Source organism: Erinaceus europaeus, chromosome 14 (assembly GCF_950295315.1).
Source record: "Erinaceus europaeus chromosome 14, mEriEur2.1, whole genome shotgun sequence".
NCBI lineage: Eukaryota > Metazoa > Chordata > Mammalia > Eulipotyphla > Erinaceidae > Erinaceus > Erinaceus europaeus.
This window is the reverse complement of record NC_080175.1, coordinates 68,008,890-68,034,500: the sequence shown is the minus strand read 5'-3', so window position 1 is coordinate 68,034,500 and position 25,611 is coordinate 68,008,890. Positions and strand designations below refer to the sequence as shown.

At 38.4% G+C, this 25,611-nt stretch overlaps 1 protein-coding gene across 6 annotated transcripts in view; it reads right to left on the bottom strand.

The window, feature by feature from the left end:
* The window catches only part of ECT2 (epithelial cell transforming 2), a 58,952-nt gene that overhangs the window by 25,161 nt on the left and 8,180 nt on the right, over positions 1-25,611 (bottom strand). For all 6 annotated transcript variants that reach the window (XM_007517963.3, XM_060171968.1, XM_060171965.1 and 3 more), the window contains 13 exons: positions 24,294-24,476; positions 20,002-20,091; positions 18,974-19,081; positions 17,892-17,965; positions 16,448-16,578; positions 16,182-16,297; positions 16,006-16,068; positions 14,564-14,786; positions 12,289-12,425; positions 7,436-7,555; positions 3,845-3,913; positions 1,922-2,032; positions 996-1,092 (listed from right to left, as the gene is read on the bottom strand). In XM_007517963.3, the coding sequence (XP_007518025.1) occupies positions 996-1,092; positions 1,922-2,032; positions 3,845-3,913; positions 7,436-7,555; positions 12,289-12,425; positions 14,564-14,786; positions 16,006-16,068; positions 16,182-16,297; positions 16,448-16,578; positions 17,892-17,965; positions 18,974-19,081; positions 20,002-20,091; positions 24,294-24,476 (1,522 nt within the window). The remainder of the gene's footprint in view (positions 1-995; positions 1,093-1,921; positions 2,033-3,844; positions 3,914-7,435; positions 7,556-12,288; positions 12,426-14,563; positions 14,787-16,005; positions 16,069-16,181; positions 16,298-16,447; positions 16,579-17,891; positions 17,966-18,973; positions 19,082-20,001; positions 20,092-24,293; positions 24,477-25,611) is intronic.

The following is a 25,611-nucleotide window of genomic DNA, read 5'->3' as shown; positions in this document are numbered from 1 at the left end:
GACACCTCTGTTCTAATAATCTGGGAACTCCTAATAAAATGAAAACACACGATCCACAATTAACTGAGAAACCATTACACATTTTACTTCATATTGAAGCCCCCAACTCCATCCCACTGAGCCTCTGAGACCTTAACAATCAGGTTTGGCTTAGTTCAGAAATTCGTAAGATGCATATATATTCTGACTCTTTGTACCAAAGTTCTTTATAATGCCTCATATGCCATGTGCTACCTAGTGGTTCCTAATTGCCTACCTTTCCTTTTAAATGGCATTGCTAGGAAAAAGGCTTAGATTCAAGATCATGTTAGTCATAACAAGTGATGGAATTATATACTTAATGATACAATAATAAAGGTAACCAAATAAGACTGAAGGGAATCATTTATCACACAATGGTTCTAAACCTCACCAGATAACCTTAAAAAGAATAAACATCACTATTTATTTACTAGTATCATGTTAACCAAAATATTTTCAAGAAAAAAAACTGAACTACCATAAAATAGACCCTACTCTTCTGATCAATGACTTAGGGGTCTACATGCTTTATTACTTATACCTATTTTCAAACTTAATTTAAAAAAATTAAAAAAAAAAAAACTAATCTTAAAAACCTGTCACTGTCCTAAAAATAACCACTACTTTGGTAAGCTAAATATAAGAACATAGATGTGCTTTTCCTTTAGAGCAGGCAAAATCTATTCATAGTTTAACTATCTGCTGTGAACTCCCCTCCACTGATATCTATTATTAATTAAAGGGTTTGTTTAAAGAGAAGAGAAAAGAACTACACTAGCAGTAAATATAACTGACATCAGAGAAGAACTTTAAGTCGGACTAAATTTTTATAGCACAAAATTATTCATAAAGATATTTACATGAGAGATAAAGACTTTAGTGCTCAATTCTGTGAAAAGGAGAATTTCAGATTTTTTGCAACAAAACAATTCCACAGAAACATCCAGAAGTCTGGAAACAAATCAGCCAAGTACCATTTAAAAGAAGGGCGACGCTGGGCAGCCTCTGCACTGGGCGGATGAGGAGTTCAGCAAGGCTCTGCCGTCCACACTCTGGCTTGGCTTGGTTTATCTGAAAGGCAGGGGTGTGTTGAACAGTGAAACAAAAGGCTTTCTATAGCACACAAAGATCAGAGCCTGCACTCACTGTAGCCTGTAACTGGTGCCCTAAGAAGAAGGAACAGGAGGAGGGAAAGGGGAGCGCTGGCTCTCTGGCATGTTTGCGTGATCTCACAGGGCCTGAAAGCACATCCACACTGGCCAAGTGTTTAACGCCTTATGCAGAAGTGAGCTCCTCTCCAAGTTCCTACCATCATAAACCTACATCATTCACAAGGCAAAGTCTTAAAACATTAGGTAGATGCCATTTCATAGATCAAGTAAAACACTGGAGTAAGACAAAACAAACCTCAAGGGAAATTTTTAGGTGTTTGAAAACTGAAATGTTTAACATGTCACATCACATCAAATACTCTTCACTCAGCTGTCTTATACCCCACCACCTATCAAGTCGAATTTTCTGAAGTTGAACATCACCATTACTCTCAGACACAGATAAGATTAGAGCAGAACATTAAGGCATTCTTTTTTTTTCACCACTGGGGGCTTGCTGCTACATAGCACTTTCATCACTCCCAGTGACCTTTAATTCTTTTTACAATTTTTATTCCTATGGGGTGGGAGCAGTAACCACCGGCAGCACTGCTCCTCCTCTCATGAAGCTTCCCCCCTGCAGGCTTTAACCACAGCTTTCTGAATGCACGCTACCAAGTACATTACTGCCCAGCCCTGGCATTAAGGCATTCTTACAAGGATACATCTTTACTAAAGGCTTACAATTTTTTTTGTAAACTCCTTCAGAAATTATTTCTCAGTTTTTATTTGAAAGAAGTGTGTATTACCTTTAGAAAAGCATGGAATCTTGGTTTCTGTTTTTCACATTTAATAATTGTTTCCTTGCTCATTTCAAAGAAGTTTACAAATGGAGGGTAGGTCTTCACCAGATCTTTTGACTAGGAAAAAAAAGGGGAAAAAATTCATTTGAACAAGGCACCATCAGACAATGGAGCTCTAAGTTTAATACTAAAATTTGATTGTCGCACGCAAAAGAAAAGTTTTAATTTGAAAAGTAAATAGAGAAGGGGCAGATAGCATAATGGTTATGTAAAGACACGCATGCCTGAGGCTTTTAAGTCCCAGGTTCAATTCCCTGCAGCAACATAAGCCAGAGCTGATCAGTGAACTGTCCTGGATGTCCGATTCCCCAGAACCCCACCTGACTAGGGAAAGAGAGAGGCAGGCTGAGAGTATGGATCAACCCGTAAATGCCCATGTCCAGTGGGTAAGCAATTATAGAAGCCAGACCTTCCACCTTCTGCATCCCACAATGACCTTGGGTCCATACTCCCAGAGGGTTAAAGAATAGAAAAGCTATCAAGGGAGGGGATGGAATATGGAGTTCTGGTGGTGGGAACTTTGTGGAGTTGTACCCCTCTTTTCCTATGGTTTTGTCAGTGTTTCCTTTTTATAAATAAATTAAAAATAAATAAAGAAAAGAAAAAGAAAGCAGATAGAGATTCACAGAGAAACAAAAGTTTGTTCAAGTTACTCTACTGATAGAAACATGACAAAGCCATGAATAAAAATATTAGACTATAAATAGAACGGTTAACGTATTTAATACTTAAGGATTAATATATTAATAATTATACTAATAGAGTATAACAATTAGAATAACAGATCCAAGGACATATATTGCTTGTTTGTTTGCCCTTTTTCTCCTTCCAAATGAAAGATTCAAGCCACCATTAAAGCCCTCTATATGTAACAAAAATGCATACAAATAAAAGAGAAAAATGTCCTGGCCAATTGAGGAATTTAACAGCTATCGAAAAGATAATGTAACTAATTTGCATGTTTGTAACTTTCAACCAACCAGAAAAAGCATCTAAGAGACTTCAAAAAACAAATGTGTCTAAGAAACCCAACTGAAACTTTCACAGCCTCTTCACAACAATTTACTTAAAATGAACTTATTTTACTTGGCAAACTATAAAATTCTTATGAAAACAAAGCAGAGCAGTTATAGTATAAACTTTTATGCAAAAACAGAGTAACTAGCAGGGGTTGTATTGTTATATGGAAAACCAGAACATGTTATGCATGTACAAACTACTGTATTTACTGTCTAATGTAAAACATTAATTCCACGATAAATTAAAAAAATAAAATAAAAAAGAACTTCAAAAAAAAAAAAAAATGCAATGGGTGGCCGGGGTAGATAGCATAATGGTTATGCAAAGAGACTCTTAACCAAGGTTCCAAAGTCCCAGGTTCAATCCCCCGCACCACCATAAACCAGAACTGAACAGTGCTCTGGTTTAAAAAAAAAAAAAAAAATGCAATGGCAGCAAAGATAGCAACAACTAGGAGAAAATTAAAAATAAACAAAAATCATTCATCTGAGGCCATTTATGAAGGGAAAATGACTCTATATGTAGTAAAATCATATAGTAAGATGGGATAAGTAATGTTCCTAATAACTATCTTGGACTACCATGAGAATACTACATTGTGGGTAGAGGAAATAACATAATGGTTATGCAAATAGATTCTCATGCCTGAAGTCCCAGGTTCAATCCACTGTACCACCATAAGCCAGAACTGAGTAGTGCTCTGGCTTATTTTGATCTCCCTCAAAAATAAAATAAATATGAAAGTATTATATTATATACAAATACAACTATGCCAAAGTTTTTAGGCTCTATATTAGCCAACTTTCATTCCCTGTCAGTTAATGAGAACACTTTAAGATGAAAACTTACGTATTTAAGAAAAATGTCGCCAATGCTCTTGCTCTCATCCCAGTTAACAATAAGGTCTTCAAGATCGTCCTGAAAGAGCACAAATTAAAACATTAAAAATTGAATTTGAGAGCCCCTTAAACATGTTTTCACATTTTCAAGATAGTCATTTGAAAGAAGTCTGTTGTGTCGTAAGTGGAATGTAAAACTACGACCAATCTTTCTCTTCAATAAGGGATTCAGTATTTGATTATGTTCTGAAAAATAAAGCAGAAAGGGCTGGCAAAATATTGGGTCGTCAATGTCAATGAGAGCTTTAAAATCAATTCTTATTTCCTATTTAGTAGGCAGGTATGATTGACTGTGAATAAAAACCAAAAAATTACTGTTGGTCTTGCTATAGAAACACAATATAATAGGGGGCCAAAAAAGAAGGAAAAAAAAGAAAAAACATTAAAGGGCCAGATGGTAAATAAGGTTTGCAAGTAATACTGTTTCTCTCACAAGTACCCAGTACTCAGGGAAAACGCAACAGACAGAAAGGTTAAGTGCAACTGCATTCCCATCTATTTGGTGCCACTGATCATCATTTCCTAATTGTTGGTCTAAAAAACTCGTCAGCCTAAAACATTACATACTTTTCATACAAAAAGATGTCCAATATCTCTTATTAGGGAAACACAAGTCAAAACCACAATAAGCTATCACCTCACCTTAGTAGTGAAAGCACCTTATAGTGCTCAAGTGAAGCATTAAGATTGAACTTCCCTTTTGTTGCACTTGTTTTATTATAGTTGTTGTTGGATAGGACAGAGAAATAGAGAGGGGAAGGGAAGACAGGGAAGGAGAGAGAAAGACAAACACCTGCAGACCAGATTCACCGCTTGTGAAGCGACTCCCCTGCAGGTGGGGAGCCGGGGGCTCGAACTGGTATCCTTACGCCAGTCCTTGTGCTTTGCGCCATGCGCGCTTAACCTGCTGCACTACCGCTCGACTTCCATATACATACATATTTTTTAAAAAGACTGAACTTTCAATAAACAAGTGTGTGAGAGGGTCAGGTTCTCCTCCCTCACATAGTAGATGACAGAATTGAGTGGTGTTCTAAGATTTCTCACAGAAAATAAAAAAGGAAGAAAAGATTCTTAAACTAGCCTTGTAGCAATATTATGTAGTAGAATCTGAAGAGTTAGCTTTAACTCTAAGGCTTATCAGCTCTATGTTACTGAACAAGTTACTTAACCTTAATTTCCTACTCTGAAAATTTAGAAAAATGACTCCTATCTCTGAAAAGATTTGATTAATTAATACTTGTATTGCACTGGAAAGAATCCCAAACAAAGAGCATTCCCAATAAACTATTAACTACATTTGCCTATGTAGTTAAAGTAAGTCTGAGGAGATATTTGGGAAAGTGTCATACAGGAAGTTATATATCTCTGACAAGAAAATCTAGTGGTCAGTTTTAAAAGCATAAACTACATAATGTCTCCATATCTATAAAAAAAAAAAAAAACACTTCCTGGGGGTTGGGCGGTAGCACAGCGGGTTAAGTGCACTTGACGCAAAGCACAAGGACTGGAGTAAGAATCCCGGTTCCAGCCCCTGGCTTACCACCTGCAGGAGATAGCTTCGCAAGCGGTGAAGCAGGTCTGCAGGTGTCTATCTTTCTCTCCCCCTCTCTTCCCCTCCTCTCTCCATTTCTCTCTGTCCCATCCAACAACAAGTGACATCAACAACAACAATAATAACCACAAGAAGGTTACAACAAGGGCAACAAAAGGAGAAAGAAAAAAATGGCCTCCAGGAGCGGTGGATTCATGGTGCAGGCACCAAGCCCCAGCAATAACCCTGGAGGCAAAAAAAAAAAAAAAAAGAAACACTTCCTAAAAGCAAAATAATCTCTAAACACTATGAAAAACAATCCACTGTTTCCTGTTTGACTTTAATTCCTAGTGCTTGTTGAGTAAATAAAGATTTCTACCTTAGTCAACTGTGAGCTTAGGAACTAAAGCTTAGAGATTAAGTAATCTGTCACAGGGGACAGGGTGGTGGTGCACAGGGTTAAGCGCACATAGTACAAAGTGCAAGGACAGCAACAAGGATCACAGTTCAAGTCCCCAGCTCCCCACATGCTGGGAGGCCGCTTCACAAGTGGTGAAACAGGTCTGCACGTGTCTCTGTCTTTCTCCCTCTCTATCTCCTCCTTCCACCCTCATTTTCTCTGTGTTCTATCCAATAAAATGGAAAGAAAAAAAGGAAAAAAAAAAAAGCCTCCAAGAGCAATGGATTTGTAGTGTCAGCACTGTGTCCCAGTGATAGCCCTGGAGGCAGAAAAAAAAAGTAATTTGCCTCACATCAGATAGTTGTGGATCAATATTCAAACTCAGATTTGTCTGACTCCAGGTTACACTAGATCTATACTGCAATTCCATGTTAGAAACAAGAGAGTCAGATTGGCAAGGGAGCTGCCAAAGGCATCCATCAGAGTCAGACCGTCTCTGTTTGAGGGAAAATCCTTGGCCCGATGCTGAGAAACATAAAATCAGAGTAGCAGTCAAGTGGGTTTTCTTTTTAGTGTTCTGTACCATTCCCTTGTGGATCAGTTAGAATATATGGTAGTTTTCTCTAGACTGGATTAGGCAAGTCACTTCTAGTGTTAAATATTATACACATTTTTATTTAAATAGGATTATATCCTAATTCAGAAAATCATCTTCTGAAATTCATCAGAACTTTTTGAGCCTAAAATCTATATGTGCTGTAAACATCTGGGAGAAAAAGGTATATATAACACTCATTGAGTTGCATTTTTTTTTTTTGTAACACTAGGGCTTTGCCACTCCAGACTGAAATGTTCAGAGACAGGGGAAGACACCACAGTATCTGAAATTCCCAGTGCAGTAGTAGCACACGTAACCAAGCAAAGCAAAAACATAACATTAGAAAGTGATAATGGTAGAATAAGAAAAATATAACTGGGGCCAGGTAGTGCAGCACCTGGTTAATTGCGCTTATCACCATGACCCTGATCCCAGGGTTAAATCCCACTCCCAACCTGCGGGGGGGAGCTTCACAAGTGGCTAAAACAGGTCAGGAGGTGTCTTAGCTTTCTCTATTGTTCCTCTCTAACTTTCTCTCTTTCCTATCCACTGAAGTAGGAAGAAAAAAGAAAAAGAAAAAAAAAAAAAAGGCTTTGCCAGGAGCAGTGGATTCATATTGTAGTGCTAGCACAGAGCCCTCAGCAATAATCCTGGTGGCAATAATAAAATAAAAAATAAGGGGTCAGGCAGTGGCACACCTGGTTAAACATATACATTACAGTGTGCAAAGATCCAGGTTCAAGCCCCTGGCCCCCCCTGCAGGGGGCAAAGCTTCATGAGTGGTGGAGCAGGGCTGCAGGTGTCTCTCTCCTTCTCTATCTTCCCCTCCCCTCTCAATTTCTCTGGCCCTCTCTAATAATAAATAGTATATATACATATATATATATATATATATAAATAATAAAAATAAGATAAATACTAAAAACTTATTTAGCTGAGAAATAACTGAAAGATAATAAATACACATAATGCAAAAAAATTATTACTGACATAACAGATACAAATTTACCTTTATCTTAGTGTGAACATCAAATATATCTGGGATGCTACCAAAAATAGTCTTAATCTCTTCTGGTGCAAGGATAGGCCCACCACGTTGTCCCTCCTCTTCCAATGGTACCTGAAATAACTAAAAGGGAGAAAAAACTAGTTTCAGTAGATTGTAAGATGAGAAAAAAAGATCACCCAAAATATAGCCAGTAATAAAAGAAGATAAAATGATAGGTAAGATTTCTTTTAATTACTTCTCTCTAAATTTGAGACATCTGTTTTCTTTACAACATTTTAAATTATATTGTATTCTACTTAAATGTGTGTGTATGCGCTCCTATAATAAAATAGTGATAGAAAAATGAACCTCTGTGGTCTGGAAAGTGGCACAATGGATAAAGCATTGGACTCTTTAGCATGAGGTACCAAGTTCAATCCCCAGTAGCACATGTACCAGAGTGATGTCTGGTTCTCTCTCCCCTCCTATCTTTCTCATTTTAAATAAATAAAATCATTTAAACAATATATGTAAGAAAAAAAGAAAACGAACCTCCCTTATGGCCCAGCAATTCCTCTCCTGGTGATATACCCAGGTCAAACAAAGAAATCTATCTGAAAAGCAGCACAGCTTGTAAAATCCCAAACTTGTAAGTAACCCAGATGCCCAGTGGCTAATGGGTTGCTCAGAAAGCTGTAGTACACACACACTGTGCAGTCATTAAAAATGATGAGGTCATCTCCTTTGTATTATGTTGGCCAGGTGTCACGTTGAGTGAGATAAATCAGAAAGAGAATGACTAAGAGAATAGCCTCACTTATAGATGGAACTTAAGAAAAAAAAAAAAAAAAGGACTATAAAAAGGAAACACAAGATGAAACCTGGACTAGGTATGGTGAATGGCACCATAGCAAAGGACTCTGGGGAAAGGTTTCTAGGCTGGGGAAAGGAGTGTCTACCAGACAACTAACAACATGGAGATGAGAGGCTGTGCCTGTGAGTCAAAGACTGCAGTGTAAGTCACTAACACCCCTCCCCCAATAAAAATTTAACAAGTGACAGAGACAAAGTTTATCATAGTTATACAAAACATCAAAATTGTTAGTATGACACAAGAGTAATTTCTACTTTCTCATTTAAGTTAATTAAAAATAAGACAACTAGTCAGCTATCTCTGGATATACTTAATATAAGAAACTATTTCAAAATGGTAGTGAAGAAACTTGGTTTTAGGGAGAAGAGACTGAATCTGAGGATGAAAGATCTGTTTGTTCTTCTTTCCCTCAAGATGCTTCTTCCACCTGGCTTTGTAATCATGTTTTATCTCCATTTCCAGTCTAAGTTCATGAAAGCTTGACTCCTCTTTAATGGTCGGCACAATACTTCATACTAATAGCTAAGTATTTCTGAATACGCATTTAATTTGGGGACTAAATGAAAAGTATGTTATTCCAAATCTAATTTCAGAAAACACAGCAGTCTTCAATTTGAGAGAGAACAGCACTGTGAACTTAAGACCACAACCTTTTAAATAAAACCCTGGTTGAGCCTGGTTGAGTTTATACACAGCAAAGTGCCATGTAACTTCGCTTATAGTCTAATAATTTTGAGAGCTTTTTCTCAAAAGAAGTTTTAGTGAACCTAATATACAATTTACTTTTTAAATTCTTTTTTAAAATTCTTTATCTTTACTTATTTATTGGATAAAGACAGCCAGAAATCGAGAGGGAAGGGGGTGAAAGAGAGGGAGACAGAAAGACACCTGCAGCCCTGCTTCACCAATTGTAAAGCTTTCCCCCTGCAGGTGGGGACCGGGGGGCTCGAACCCGGGTCCTTGTACATTGTAACATGTACACTCAACCAGGTGTGCCACCACCTGGCCCCATATGCAGTTTAGAAGTTGAAAACATCAGTGCATTTGTCATATTCTGGAAAAATTTATATTCCTAGGTAGTAAATACTACCAAAGTATATGAACAGTATATGCCAAGAGAACTGTATGCTACTCAACTACATTGTGACTGACTACAAAAACTTCAATAAACTCTTCTAAGGGAATGGGCGATGGTACACCCTGTTGCAGGCACATTATTAAGCTCAAAGACCTGGGTTCAAGCCCCTAGTCCCCATTTGCAGCGGGGAAAGTTTCATTAAGTAGTTGCAGGTGTCTCTTTTTCTTCCCTCTTTATCTGTCCATAAATATAAACTCATCTAAAATAATTTCTCTTGAGGAGGAGAGTAAAGATGACTTAAAACAAGCTCACTTAATACAGAAGCAATTTCATGAGTCCTTAACAACTGCTAAATTTTTAATGGTGAAGAAAAACTTGTCCATCACTACTAAAAAAGAAATCTCTCCATATCAATGGTCTTATTAATGCAGTTCATCAATGGTGCCAGTACCTAGAGGCTCTTTCATTGAACCCTACTGCGTCACTTAAAAACTAAACCCCAATCAGGAACTTCCTATAGTTCTGCTATTCAAAGACAAGGTGATAGTTCTGTTTTTCCCTACCTCATTCAGGACTAAAAGCAAATGTATTTCTTTATACAGATGCCAGAGTCCTAATGACTTTTAGTTCATTTCTTAACACGGTTTCAATCTCACCTAAAGTAATCTTTAGAAATAATATAATCTAAAAAAAGACACCATAAAGTACCTAATGAAATAGTTTCTACTTGGACCTAGATACCCTCCTCACCTACTTATTATTCCATTTCCCTCAATCACTCCAAAGCTAATCTTGTCAGACAAAATAAGGATTATAAAAGCTGGATAAGGGCAAGAGACTGGCACACTGTAAAGATGACTCTTTGGTCACTACCAGGCCACCCCATCATCTGGGGCCCTAGATAGGGAATTCTGGGATTCCCACATAGGCATGATGGGCCTAGACCTCTAACAGATCCCTCTCTCCACTGTCACTGGTCATCTCCATTAGGAACAACATAATGGACCCCCCCCTTGTGGGCCCCTATAAGACCTGGCTGTCAATGTAGATCAACAATAGTCGGGAATGGCCCATTCTCTGAAGGGAGGTTGAACAACATACTGTACCTACTACCAGAGGAAAATGGGTCCTGAAATTAGTACAGCCTACAATATTCCTAGACGTGACCATAGAATGTGAGCTCAGACCTACAGGGATACAGAGGATACACAGGTTCCTGTGCTGACTATGAGCCCCAGTTCAAACCAGGGCGGTTTAGTTAACAATGTTTATATACTTGCCCCATATTTGGGAGCTACTCTCTTCCCTGATCCAGCTTCTAGTCCTTTTTCCAAATAGGACATCATCTCCCGACAATAAAAAAAAAAAGGGGTCCACCTGCATGTTAGCTGTCAGACTCAAACAAAAGCTAGTAAAGTCATGAACCCCCCCTTAGAATATACCTAAAATAGACCTACTAGCTTTTTCCAAAATGGAGACCCCAAATCTTCATCTGCAATATTCTTGCCGTTAGATTCATGATTTAGTCAAGAATTTGTTCTGCTTTTTATCTTAGCTCTTTTTCAGCCACCAGGTTCCAGATGCTACCACGATGCCAACTGAACTTCCCTGGGCAGCAGACCCCACCAATGTGTCCTGGAGCCCCACCTCCCCAGATCCCTGTTGTATGCTTTACATTGGGTTCTAGTTCTCCCCCACCAAGAGAATTGGATCAGTCTTGTTAGTTTCGCGGGCCTGCTTGGCCCCGCCCCAAGAAACCCCGAGAGAGTTCCTGAGTTCGAGAGGAAGAAAGAGTGCTTGCGCCGCTGCAAAGAGACAGCAGAGTTCTGTTTGGTGATTAGTTTGGTTTAGTTTATGAATTGTTGTTCCTGAATAAATACAGCTTCCCTGCCCAGCCGTATGTCTCTGGTCGTCTCTGTTACCTGCCCGTGAAGCCAGCCCGGCCAGCTAGAGCCCTATGAATTTTTAACAACAAATGACGCCCAACGTGGGGCACAATACTTACTCTGTAATCCCTGCCCCACTAGGGAAAGAGGGAGACAGTCTGAGAGTATGGATTCACCTACCAACGGCCATATTCAACTGGGAAAAAATTACAGAAGCCAGACCTTCCACCTTCTGCATCCCATAACAATTCTGGGCCCGCAGTCCCAGAGGGTTAAAGAATAGAAAAGCTATCATGGGAGGGAATGGGATAGGGAGTTATGGTGGTGGAATTGTGTAGAATTATACCCCTCTTATCCTATTTCAATATCTCAATAAAATCAGTATCTTCACTTTATAAATCAAAAAATTATTTAAAAAGAAAAAAGAAATAAAGATATAGTACTTCCTAAGATCCTCAGGCATGAGACTCTATAACTATTATGCTATCTCTATCAATCTTAAAGTGTATTTTAATATTAGGAAACAATGAATTAGTATTTACTTATTATTTACTGATCATTTTACTAAGAATACCCATAGTACTACATTTTTAGATATTCAGGGATATATTTGGGTTGTCAAAAAATCATCACACATTTTTTGCACTGAAAAAAATACATCATGACTTTTCCAACAACCCAGTATTTCATTGCATCTGTCTCTTCTCAAACATACCATGCTAAATAAAGCGGTGGCATTCGAGCACACATTCAGAAAAGGTTGTCAATCATTTGTAAATAAAGGTATCAGTGCAGTTCTCTGACTGTTTGATGAGAATTAACTTGGTCCCTTCTGAATTCATCTAAGGAGGACCCTCCTCTCTACATGAGGGAAAATAACTACTGTTTACAGGCAGTCTCCCTAGCAGCAGTTTCTGTAATACATTTTCATTTTGAATATCCATGCTTATATAATCTTTTTGCAAGAAATAGCATCGTCTAGACTTGTTAACTTTGAAACAGTGGAACAGAAGTCATTTTGCAGACAGACTCTTACCTGAATAATTGTAGCCAATATATTTACATAATTACTTTCAGTCTGATAGAGCTCTTTTGCAACTTGCCACCTGGCTGACTGCTTTGAGGGAACTGGGGTGGAATTTTTAGAAGATTTGGCACAAGACTTTGGTGTTTCTAAAGGCAAGAAAAGGGAAAATTTTAACAGAAAACATGTACACATATCCAGCATTTTATAGATTCTACAGAAAAAGAGAGACAAAAATCTTACTATTCAAAATATACAGACTGGGGGCCAGGTGATAGCATACTTAGTTGAATGCACATTATAGTATGCAAGGACTAACAAAATATATACCACCTGGGAGTCGGGCGGTAGCACATGGGTTGAGTACACGTGGCACAAAGCACAAAGACCGGCATAAGGATCCCTATTCTAGCCCCCAGCTCCCCACTTGCAGGGAGTTGCTTCACATCTGGTGAAGCAGGTCTACAGGTGTCTGTCTTTCTCTCTCTCTCTGTCTTCTCCTCTCTCCATTTCTCTCTGTCCTATCCAAAAACAATGACATCAATAACAACAACTAAAACAACAAGGGCAACAAAAAGGGAAAATAAATATTTTTTTAAAAAGTTAAAAAAAAATACCACCTGTCCTGGGGAGACAACATAATGGTTATGCAAGTGATTTTCATTTCTGAAGCTTTGAGTTCCCAGGTTCAGTCCTTAGCACCATAAGCCAGAGGTGAGCAGTGCTCTCGGAATAACAACAACAACAACAACAATAATAAAGCATCATGATCTAGTGGGTTGGCTGAAGAGATAATTCACCAATGAGGATACTTTTGTTATGCACAGCAGCTAGTAAATTAGTACAATTTAATCAGTAGCCTTGTGTGGTTGATTTTCTCCTGTCTTTTGTACTACAGATTCAAACTTTAACCCTTAAGGCTCAACTCTTATCCTATGTCCATGCATACAGAAGCAATATTCTCAGAATTACATATCTAATCATAAATCCACTGTTCAAATGTCTACTAGACATTTCTTTCAACTTAACCTGAATTTTCTTTCTCTGCAACTACACTGTTGTCCTCTAAAATGTGAATAAAAAAATTTTACATTTATTTATTGGATGCAAAGAAAAATCAAGCGGGGGGAGGGGAGGTAGAGAAAGAGAGAGACACCTGCAGTCCTGCTTCACCACTTGTGAAGTTTCCACACTATAGGTGGGAACTGGAGACTTGAACTCAGACCCTTGTCTATTATAATATGTGCTCTAAGGAGATAAGTCACTGCCTGGCCCCCTAAAATATGAATTCCTTCTTATGCCAAGGTAACCTTTTATCCATTTGCTACTTTGTTGTCACTTGCTCATAATTTCTTCCATCACTTCATTCTATCAGTATTTCCCCAGTTCTTCTTACTTTTCTTCCCAGCCACCATCAAGGGTTTCAGTGATATGTCACCTCATGACCCAAACCTGGGGAGATGACTTTGGTCTAGCCTTCCCCAGACAACCTGCCTAGCATCCTGATGTTCTGTGCTTATTTTCTCCAGAATTCTTGCGCCATATCCTGGGATTTTGTTTCCTTACTGTGAAAGAGTTCACTCTCAACAGTTCTATCACTTTGTCTAAACTCAGATTAGTCACCAGTAAAGCAGGAGTATTAAGCCCTATTTTCCAGGGGCATGTGGTGGTGCACTTGGTTGAGTACATGATTACAGTGCACAGGGATCCTGGCTCAAGGCCCCCATCCCCATCAGCAGGGAGGAAAGCTTCTCAAGTGGTGAAGCAGTGCTGCAGGTGTCTCTCTCCTTTATCTCAATTTCTCTCTGTCTCTATCCAAAATAATTGAAAATTTAAAAAACTGAAAGAAAGAAAGAAAGAAAGAAAGAAAGAAAGAAAGAAAGAAAGAAAGGGAGAAAGAAAGGGAGAAAGAAAGAAAGAACACCCACCTTTGGGCCAGGAGCTAGCTCAGTTAGTAAAGCATGAGGCTGCATGTCCAACCTCCAGCTTCACTTAGGAGAACCATGAGGTCTTAGAGATTGTAGAACTCTCTCAAGTGGGGGAAAGGTTCTGGCCCAGGAGGGGTGGACTCATACATGCACATGGCTGGCCCAACATCGAAAGAACAAGATACTTACAAACAAGCAATCATTAAGTAGGAGCCTACTCCTGTACCTTTTCACCTCACTAAAACAAAGTTAATTGAAGGCAATTTTTCATAATCACTGTGGGAAGGGTTTTCTCTGTACTCTAGCATTCATTCTATTCCAACCGATTTTAAACATCAATTGCATAGCCTGTGAATCACCTGCACAGTTGATGCTGGACTCCGGTGTGTTAGAGATGTCAAGGAGGGAGCCGATAGAAAGGGAATGCTCGGCCGATGGGCGCTTACGGGGAGGGAAAGGTGACAAGTCTGTCTCTCTGGAGAGTTGAGCAAGTGTGTCCTTCAAACGCCGCCTCTTGCGATTGCTGTTTGGAGTACTCAGTGACAGCAGGGACACTGATTTCTTGAGCTCAGGAGTATTAGCCTGTGATCAAAAGCGCAAGAGCTCAATTTTACTCCCATGGTTTCTTAAGATGAGGATAAAAGAAAAGTATCTTTACAAGCCTGACAAAAATCTGTATTTTGCACAATAATTTTACAACTCCACACTCTGCCAAATCATTCAGAAGCTTCAATGGCACAGAGCAGTCAGGGACCCACAGTACCTCTCAAGCCACTCACGCCTCCTGTGTTTTCTCCACAGCACAATCCCCATCACATATTCACCTGCTGGCTCATGTACTGTCTACACTTCTACTTGGCCATAACCTGTACAATGGAATCATTCTCAATCTGACTACTGTAACCTTAGCCTTTGGCATAACGCCTGTGCTCTCACAGTGCTCTCAAAAGCTGTTGAGTGCAAATTGATTTTTAAAAAGTGCTCTTTCAAACAAGACATATTTTTCAAAATATGCTTCAAGAGCCTTCATAGATAACAGAAGCGTCTACATAAAACTCAAAGCAGTACCTCTTTAGATTTGGAATACAATAAATCCATAATTCATCTCCAGTATTTCATTCAAGATTATTAAATGCCAAACGAAAGTAAACCTTCTCTTAAAGCTCTTTCAACTGTCTTTATGTCACATTTTAGAGAGTAACACTCTTCACCAGATCCAGAATGAATGCTTGACTTCTGTATCCTATACTCCACTTCTCCAGCCATTCTGTAAATGGTATCTGTCCCTTTAATATTTTGCAATGCCTCTCTAATACTTATAGAAATGAAAAACAAATATATAAAAACCATTTGTGAATCTGCCTATATACCAATCAAGGTTTATATGTTGGCTTCATCTCACATACTCCTTTTTAAAGCCATACTGAGCTACTTGCCATTGTAACGTACTTTCTATCCTCTCCACCTGCCACCTAACTTGAGTGTCCTTGTTAGGGTGGCTAAATAAACTGGCTCAACTTTTATCTGCTCGTTTGCATCCTTCCTGGGTCTCTCAGAGGCAGGCTACTTAGGATGCATTACCCGGTCACAGGCTATATCATTCTGCACTATCATTCTGTGTACCTAGCTTTCCCTTAAGGTTCCGTTTCTGAAGACTGTGATGCTTCTGTTCATAATAGCATCATCATCAATTAGCACAAGAAAGATACTATCTCATGTTCTTCATGTATAGAAAAATGGCATCTTTGCACAGTCAAGTTCACAAGTCAAATAACAAAGTAACAAAAAAAAAAGTATATACCTTTTCATATAAGTACATAGTTTCTCCAGCTCGGGCATCCATTTGAATACTTCCCCAAAACCACTAGGTAAGAGAAACAACATTTCAATTAAGAATTAAATCTACTTTATCAGAAAACCTACTAGTAATATTTCTTAAAAAAATAATAATAATAATAGCATCATAGGATTACTTGCCTCTTGCTTGACAACATAAAGTTTTTTCAGAGGTTCAAATGGAAGTTCTTTCACTACATTCTCCTCAACTATCAGATGAGTACATCTCTCATCTCCAACTGGTAAACAATTACCTCCTAAAAGGAATCCACAAGCACATACAGTCATTAATGTATACAAGCATGTCTATCTCCACACCAAATTTCTGAAGATATAGACTCATTAGAGAAATGATTAAGAGTTGAAATTATATTACACTTTTACATTTTGCTAAATTTAAACTCTACCTTGCATTTCAGTCATTTCTTCCATGTTGGCTTTCTCATCATCTGAAAACCCCAGGAAACTTAAAATGCAATCTTGAAATGGAGGAACTTTAAATTCATTTCGAAAGTCATCAGCTGCAGCATGGAAATTGCTAAAAAAGAAAAAAAAAGTATTTTCTAAAGCCATCTTAACATAAATTCAGGTAGACAGGTTTACCAATTTATAGATCTACAGTAATTCCTGGGGTTGTAGCATAAACCATTTAAAATACTTTACATCTGGTCGTGAACTGTCTATAAAAACTAAGGTTAAAAAAAAAAAAAGATGGGCTGGGGTGACCAGGTGGGTGGTACACCTGGCTGAGTGCACATGTTACCATTTGCAAGGACTTGGGTTCAAACTCCAGGTCCCCACCTGCAGGGGGAAAGCTTCACGCAGGTGTCTCTCTCTTTTTCCTTCTCTCAATTTTTTGTCTCTATCCAACAAATTTTTAGAAACAGATGGGAAGAAAGGAAAAGGGAAGATGGGTTGGAAAGGTAATTCAACATCAGTACACAGGACTTGCACGCCTCATGCAGAGAAGCCCCAGTTCAGTCTCCAGCACCACCCTACACCAGAGCTGAGTGGTTCGTCTCACTATTTCTCTCCTGTGTTTCTCACCCAACAGGGCATTTGTTATCATGCAAGCTCAGGCTGGAGCCCCACGCACAGGGGCAGGGGAAGGGATGTAGAAGTGGTTGAGCAGTGCTGCAGTGTCTCTCCTCTTTCTGTGTCTCTCTCTCAACATCTATCTTAGAGGGTAGAATTTTTTTTTAGATGTCCCTGGAGGTGATAGGATTCTGCCGGCACTGAGCCCAGGCAATACATCTTAAAAAGAAAAAGGAAGAAGGAAAACTGGTGCCTCCTCAGTTATCCTGAAGGAACCTGTGATGAATTCTGATCAATATTTGAGTGCCAAATTCCTGTTTTGCACTCAGCTCTACAAGTGTCACTTCACATATATCACATGGGAGCTAAAGGTCACAAGAGCTTATACAATGATGAGGTCCAGTAGCAGGGAATCAAATACAAGATGAACTCTACAAATGCCTTTCAATTTTGTGTACCTTTGTGATATGGCCAGGGTCTCACCACTGAGCTTTTTCAGACTGAAAGACTCAGACAGGGAGAAGAGAGGCATAATACCAGAGCTTCCTCCAGTGCCATACGACCCCCACCAGCAAGAGCGGGGATCCAAGTACTTGGAAAAGCAGGCCGGCAGCTTCCCAGGTGAGCTAACCCCAAAGACCTTATACTTTTGTTTGTAACTTTCTTGCATCTGGGCTTTGCTCCTTAAGCTATGCAAAGATTGAACTCACTTTCTTCAACACCACCTAGCAAGTTAGCTGTTTTGACACATGGTTTATCCAGACTACTTAAAATGTCTAATTCATATTAGGAAGTACTGCATTTCTAAGCACTTACTGTTCATTTCGTTTTTCCCAAGCTTTATAAATCCATTCTGGATTCATAATTGGAGTACCCAGGCTCACAGCAATCTGGAATTACAAACACATTTTACAATGAGTTTTTACCTGAAATAACTGCACTTGTGGGAAGTTTCAAGCAACTGCATACATACTTTTGTAAAAACTTTGTTTTTACAAAGTTTCAGATCACTGTCATAGCAATAAAGCCAATAAAAATAAGAAGAAAAACTTGCATTCACACAATTTAGGATAAAACTCAACATGAATATCCTAGGCTAAAATAACTTTAATCCAAGTTCTGAGAAGTCCAAATCATTCCTTTATTCTAAATAAATGTATCTCTGAAGTTGATTAGAAATTTATTTTATTTCTCCTCCCTCTGCGCTTACTTCTTTGGAGGGACTGAACCCCAAGATGCCACTACAAAAGGCAACTTTTTCAAGTTAGATATGTGTTCAATTTAGATATGTGTTAAAAGATAGGCCCACTTCTCCCTCCCAGGAATTTAGCATTACCTTGAGATTGATTGTCATTCATTACATAAATCTAGCAAGGGAATATTGGATCAAAGTGAGCACCATCTTAAACTAACATTTCAGTCCCATCAAGTTCTTTCTCCTGCTCTTTTACTATGTTCACAAGTTAAATTTTATAGAAATTAAATGTTATAGAGTCATTTTTTTAAAGATTATTCTCCTCCTGTTCTCTGATAACTTTCACAAACTATTAGACAACCAAGACATATTTTGTTCTCATTACCTGATGGCCCCCTCATTCAATCTGCACACTGTAACCTTTGCTAATGCTGCTCAGTTGCCTGAAATGTCATCTACCCAGCTTTCACACTTCTGCTCATCTTTCAAAACCTAAATCAAGCCCCAGTGCCTCATTACTAACCTAGGGACCATATCCCCAGAATTGACATTCTTACTAGATATATATATAGTAAAAAAATAAATAAAAGAATTCCCAGTCCTTAGTAAACGATTGAAATAGACATCCTATTAGTGCTATTATTAAATCAACTCCCAAATAATTTTACAGTGAAATATAGAAAAATACCCAAAGTTTACATACCCTAAACTTTTCTCCTTGTGTATAATTTGCCACCAAATGTGTGACTTTTGAGTTAAAGTCTCTCCGAATCACTCCACCCATGTGATGAACCAATGTCACCAATCTGACCTCAAAAAAAAAAAAAAAATTAAATAGAATTGACTGTAAGATTAACTTGAATAAATTATAAACTATGTGTATAAGTCAGTTGGCATCTACTAAATACTACATATAAGATATACACAAGAATCTTTTAATAAAACAGAGTTCCAACACACAAAAACAAGTCCAAGAAAGACATCAGCACCAATTCCCTTGGGTAATGAGAAGTCTTTTAGGTTACAATACAAGAAAAATTTCAAATGTGATGTCTGACAATAAGAAAGTCAAATAGGTAATTACGAATGTTTTCTGTTTTATTCATAATAGCTATCATACATACAACATTTTTTTAAAGATAGGCAGAGAGAGTGAATGAGTGAGTGAAAAACACAGCAATTAAGCTTTCTTCAGTGCTGTAGAGGTCAGGCTCAAGCCTGCACTGCACACCTAGCAAAGCGGTACACCTACTAAGTGAGTCACTTCACCACCCAAAACATTGATTTCTTTACGATGTTTTTCAGCAACTTTCTTCACAAAATAGAGAACTTGGTATAGCCATAGTGATTTTCCACCAATATTTCAAAAAAGAAAAAAAAAAAAAACTGTGGTACAACCACCAAAAAATGTCAATTAGTGGGGGTTGGGAGACGGCTCACCCAGCAGAGTGTAAGTGATCAAGTACAAGGCCCAGGCTAAAGCCTGGGCCACATGAAAGCATCTGCAGAGGGGAAGCTTCCATAGCAATGAAGCAGTGTCATGGTGTCTCTTCATTCTCTCTCACCCGCTACCTTAAATAAAAGTCTGTCAGGAACCATCGAATTGTGCAGGCACAGGATCCACCCCACTTCCCACTCCCAGCAATAGCTCTGGTAACAAGAAAGAAAGAGCCATTTAAATGAATTGTTCTGAAAACATATTCTTTGAATGGAGTGTCTCAAAGTACTTACTAGTTCTTCTTTCTTCCGGAATCCAGTAAAGCAGAGTACCAGATTTATCATACTTGTACAATAGAGTGGACGGCATGAAAACGGCAAAGGCTGGAGGACACAACAATTTGACATCTGTGAGTTTTCTTTATAGGAGAAAACAGGGCACATCTTTCTCAAGTAAGCATTACTTCCCTTCTTGCCATTCAACTTCCCCAATCCAAAGATTAACTTGTATTTTTCAATACACAGCAAAAAAGACAGTTTGCATGTTTCACAACGTTTCCCTAATTCTAAATTTTATCTGAAACAAATAATCTACACACACTTTACGCTTGGCAAATTAAGCATAAGAACATCCAAACTTTCAATTATGATGTGCTTAACAGGTATGAAATATATACTCTGTAAGCAGTCTAGATTTCATAGACTACTGTAAATCTTTCCAATTAATGCTAAAATACGTTTAACTATTTTCAGATAAATACCAGGTACATAAAAGATCACTTGAAACAAGTATGATTCCAATTTTGAGCTAAAAATATAAAAAACAATAAATAATTTAGTCAATGGCATTATATACATGTTTATATAGAGCATATATAAAGTTTACATATAAACAAGCTTGTTAAATCAACATTTCTGAAACAAGGAGAAAATTAAAATATTTTCATGTGCTTACTACTAGTATCTATTCAAAAGCACACAACGAGGTAAGCCATTTTAATCAAGGAAAGCTTAAGACTGGCAAGACAGAAATAAGAATCAATAGAAAATAACTACAACTAAAAAAAAAAAACAAAAAACTACAACTCATACTGACATGCTATTTAAAAACAAAAACTGTTTGGTGATAGCACAATGCAGAACAGTGTTTATATGGATTTGCTCCTCCACACTGTGTATGTTGAGCAGTGCTTTGGTAAGCCTCCCTCTCTCTCTAAAAACATTTTAAAATCAAATGAACCTTAAGAAATAAAAATAAGGGAGTCTGGCAGTAGCAGAGTGGGTGAAGCACATGTGGCACAAAGCGTAAGGACCGGAGTAAGGATCCCGGTTTGAGCCCCTAGCTCCCCACCTGCAGGAGAGTCGCTTTACAGGTGGTGAAGCAGGTCTGCAGGTGTCTATCTTTCTCTCCCCCTCTGTTTTCCCCTCTTTTCCATTTCTCTCTGTCCTATCCAACAACGATGACATCAATAACAACAACAATAATAACTACAACAATAGAAACAAGGGCAACAAAAAGGGAATAAACTTTAAAAAAAAATTAACATCATCAAAATGAATATATTACCCAGAGCCATCTACAAATTTAATGCTATCCCCTCAAGATCCCAAGCACATTTTTTAGGAGAATAGAACAAATGCTACAAATGTTTATCTGGAACCAGAAAAGACCTAGAATTGCCAAAAACAATCTTGAGAAAAAAGAATAGAACCGGAGGCATCACAGTGCCAGATCTCAAACTGTATTATAGAGCCATTGTCATCAAAACTGCTTGGTACTGGAACATGAACAGACACACTGACCAGTGGAATAGAATTGAGAGCCCAGAAATGAGGCCCCACACCTATGGACATCTAATCTTTGACAAAGGGGCCCAGACTATTATATGGGGGAAGCAGAGTCTCTTCAACAAATGGTGTTGGAAACAATGGGTTGAAACATGCAGAAGAATGAAACTGAAGCACTGTATTTCACCAAATACAAAAGTAAATTCCAAGTGGATCAAGGACTTGGATGTTAGACCAGAAACTATCAGATATTTAGAGGAAAATATTGGAAGAACTTTTTTCCGCATAAATTTTAAAGACATTTTCAATGAAACGAATCCAATTACAAGGAAGACTAAGGCAAGTATAAACCTATGGGACTACATCAAATTAAAAAGCTTCTTCACAGCAGAAGAAACCACTACCCAAATCAAGAGACCCCCTCACAGAATGGGAGAAGATCTTTACATGCCATACATCAGATAAGAGTTTAATAACCAACATATATAAAGAGCTTGCCAGACTCAACAACAAGACAACAAATAACCCCATCCAAAAATGGGGGGAGGACTTGGACAGAATATTCACCACAGAAGAGATCCACAAGGCCGAGAAACACATGAAAAAATGCTCCAAGTCTCTGATTGTCAGAGAAATGCAAATCAAGACAACAATGAGATATCACTTCACTCCTGTGAGAATGTCACACATCAGAAAAGGTAACAGCAGCAAATGCTGGAGAGGGTGTGGGGTCAAAGGGACCCTCCTGCACTGCTGGTGGGAATGTCAATTGGTCCAACCTCTGTGGAGAACAGTCTGGAGAACTCTCAGAAGGCTAGAAATGGACCTACCCTATGACCCTGCAATTCCCCTCCTGGGGATATATCCTAAGGAACCCAAAACATCCGTCCAAAAAGATCTGTGTACACATATGTTCTTGGCAGCACAATTTGTAATAGCCAAAACCTGGAAGCAACCCAGGTGTCCAACAACAGATGAGTGGCTGAGCAAGTTGTGGTATATATACACAATGGAATACTACTCAGCTGTAAAAAATGGTGACTTCACCGTTTTCAGCCGATCTTGGATGGACCTTGAAAAAAATCATGTTGAGTGAAATAAGTCAGAAACAGAAGGATGAATACGGGATGACCTCACTCTCAGGCCGAAGTTGAAAAACAAGATTAGAAAAGAAAACACAAGTCGAACCTGAAATGAAATTGGAGTATTACACCAAAGTAAAAGACTCTGGGGTGGGTGGGAGGGTGGGGAGAATACAGGTCCATGAAAAATGATGAATGAAATAGTGGGGGTTGTATTGTTAAATGGGAATCTGGGGAATATTATGCATGTAAAAAAAAAAAAAGAAGTAGAAATGCAAAGCAGAAATTGACTGAGTTTGGAGTATGGCACCAAAGTAAGAAAGCAGAAGTACACTAGAGTTTGCAGTGAGTACCTCCCTAATACTTCCTCTCCACTTTTCCAAGCTTTGGGTCCATGATTGCTCAACAATTTGTTTGGCTTTGTATGTTAACTCTCTTTTCAGTCACCAGGTTCCAGGTGTCATCAGGATGCCGGCCAGACTTCCCTGGATTGAAGACCCCACCAATATGTCCTGGAGCTCAGCTTCCCCAGAGACCCACCCTACTAGGGAAAGAGAGAGGCAGACTGGGAGTATGGACCAACCCGTCAACGCCCATGTTCAGCAGGGAAGCAATTACAGAAGCCAGACCTTCTACCTTCTGCAACCCACAATGACCCTGGGTCCATGCTCCCAGAGGGATAGAGAATGGGAAAGCTATCGGGGGAGGGGGTGGGATATGGAGATTGGGCGGTGGGAATTGTGTGGAGTTGTACCCCTCCTACCCTATGGTTTTGTTAATTAATCCTTTCTTAAAAAAAAAAAAACAAACAAAAAAAAAAAAACCACTTATAGTCATAGGTCCTTTGGAATATAACTAAAATAAACTACTAACTATTTACAAAACGGAGACCCCCAAATCTTCATCTGCACTATTCTAGCCTCTAGGTTCATGATTAGTCAACAATTTGTTTGGCTATGTTAACTCTTCTTTTAGCCACCAGGTTCCAGATGCTAACATGATACCAACCAGACTTCTGTGGGCAGAGGACCCCACCAATGTGTCCTGGAGCCCTGCTTCCCCAGAGCCCAGCCCCAACAGGGAGATAGATAGGCTGGGAGTATGGATTGACCTGTAAATGCCCACGTTTAGCAGGGAAGCAATTACAGAGGCCAGACCTTCCACCTTCTGCATCCCATAATGACCCTGGATTCACGCTTCCAGAGGAATAAGAATAGGAAAGCTATCAGGGGATGCGATGGCATAGGGAGTTCTGGTGGTGGGAATAAAAAAATTTTTTAAAATAAATAAATAAAAAAATAAAAAATAAAAATAAAACAAAGTTAAAATAATCACCCTAATTTTTCAAATAATTCATTGACTGACAAAAATCGAAACATATCTGTGTTGTGTATACGTTTCCAGATCTCACATTTAAGTAAATTAACTCTTCCCAAGATACTGTGTGCAGATGGAAATATTTATATGCAGGTTAATAAATACACACACAACATGGACAACATGGGCATGTATATAGTTGCTTCAACTTCCAAAGGCCTTGGGTTTTCACTGCTGAAAACTACAACAGAAAGTTCTGTACTCGAATGACCACTATGAGTCCTATTCTAAATATGTAATGTTCCCAACAGCGAACAAGATTTTTCAGTATAAGCATTTTCACAAAATCGATTACAATGATTAAATTTTGGAAATTTGTAAAAGCAAATTCTTCCTTACCTCTCCTTTTTGTGCACAGTTTAAAACAACTGGTGGTCCAATGACTCTACAGTCAGTCTTATATAAGTCACTGAAGACAGAGTCCTGAAAGTCCATGACTACAAATACATTTTCAAATTCTGGAGAATCCAAATCTTCAAATTCTTCCACTGATTCCATCTTTATAAAGGGCACTTTAATTTCCTTCATTTTTTTCATGTAGTTATAAGAAATAAAAATAATTTACATATTAGTACTCTAAGAGTTAAAATCAGTAAGATTTTAATATTGTCAAAAACAAAAACCCTTGAGTTTTAAATAATACAATAACCAGTATATTTAATAGTATATTATGAATACTAATATGTGACTTAGGGCTTAGTAGTCACTATAAATCTAGTATACAAATTAAAGAAGAGCAATGCTTAAGTAGACACTATTCAACCATAGGATATATCAGAAAGATTATCACTATAATTCTGAATATTATTATTTTTACCATAAATGGGCTTATGGTGTGTGGTTTAGGGGATTAAATCTGGGACTTCAGAGCCTCAGGCATGAAAGTCTATTGCAGAACCATTATACCACCATCATTTTTGATTCAGACTGAAAGGAAAATAAAGTTTTTGTGCTACAGACTCTCTTCAGAAAAATTATACTATAGCACTTAGTACTTGCAAAAAGGATATAGATTAGGTTAATCATTTTGGCATAGATATGGGGAAATAAGAGAAAAATATAAAATATGTAGGCAGCTACAGTATGGAAACTACAGGAAATAAAAAGTCAAGTCACTGTTTAAATAGCACAATGGTTTACACAACAGACTTTCCTGCCTGAGGCACCAGAGGTCTTACTTAGGTTTAATCCCTAGCACTATCATAAGCCAAATTCATACTTTACTTACTTAACTCTCTTATGTGTAAGTGGGGAGAAAAGCAAAAACAAAACCAAAAAAGAACAATTTAAAGAAAATTCTGGGGCCAGGCGGTAGCACACCTGTTGAGAGTACACACTACAGTGCACAGGGACCCAGGTTCAAGCCCCTGGTCCCCACCCGCTGGGGGAAAGCTTCACGAGTGTGAAGCAGGGCTGCAAGTGTCTCTCTGTCTCTTTCCCTTTCTATCTCCCCCCTCCTCTAAATTCTTCTCTGTCTCTATCTAATAAATAAATGAGAAAAAAAAATTCCTAATGGGTCAACAAATTATTCGGGCTTTATCTGCCAGGGTGATATAATGAACTGAAGTGTATGCACCCAAAATTCATGTTGAAATCATACCTCAGGCTTGTGATGTTTGAAAACAGGGTCTTCTAAACCATAACTGAGGGAATAAAA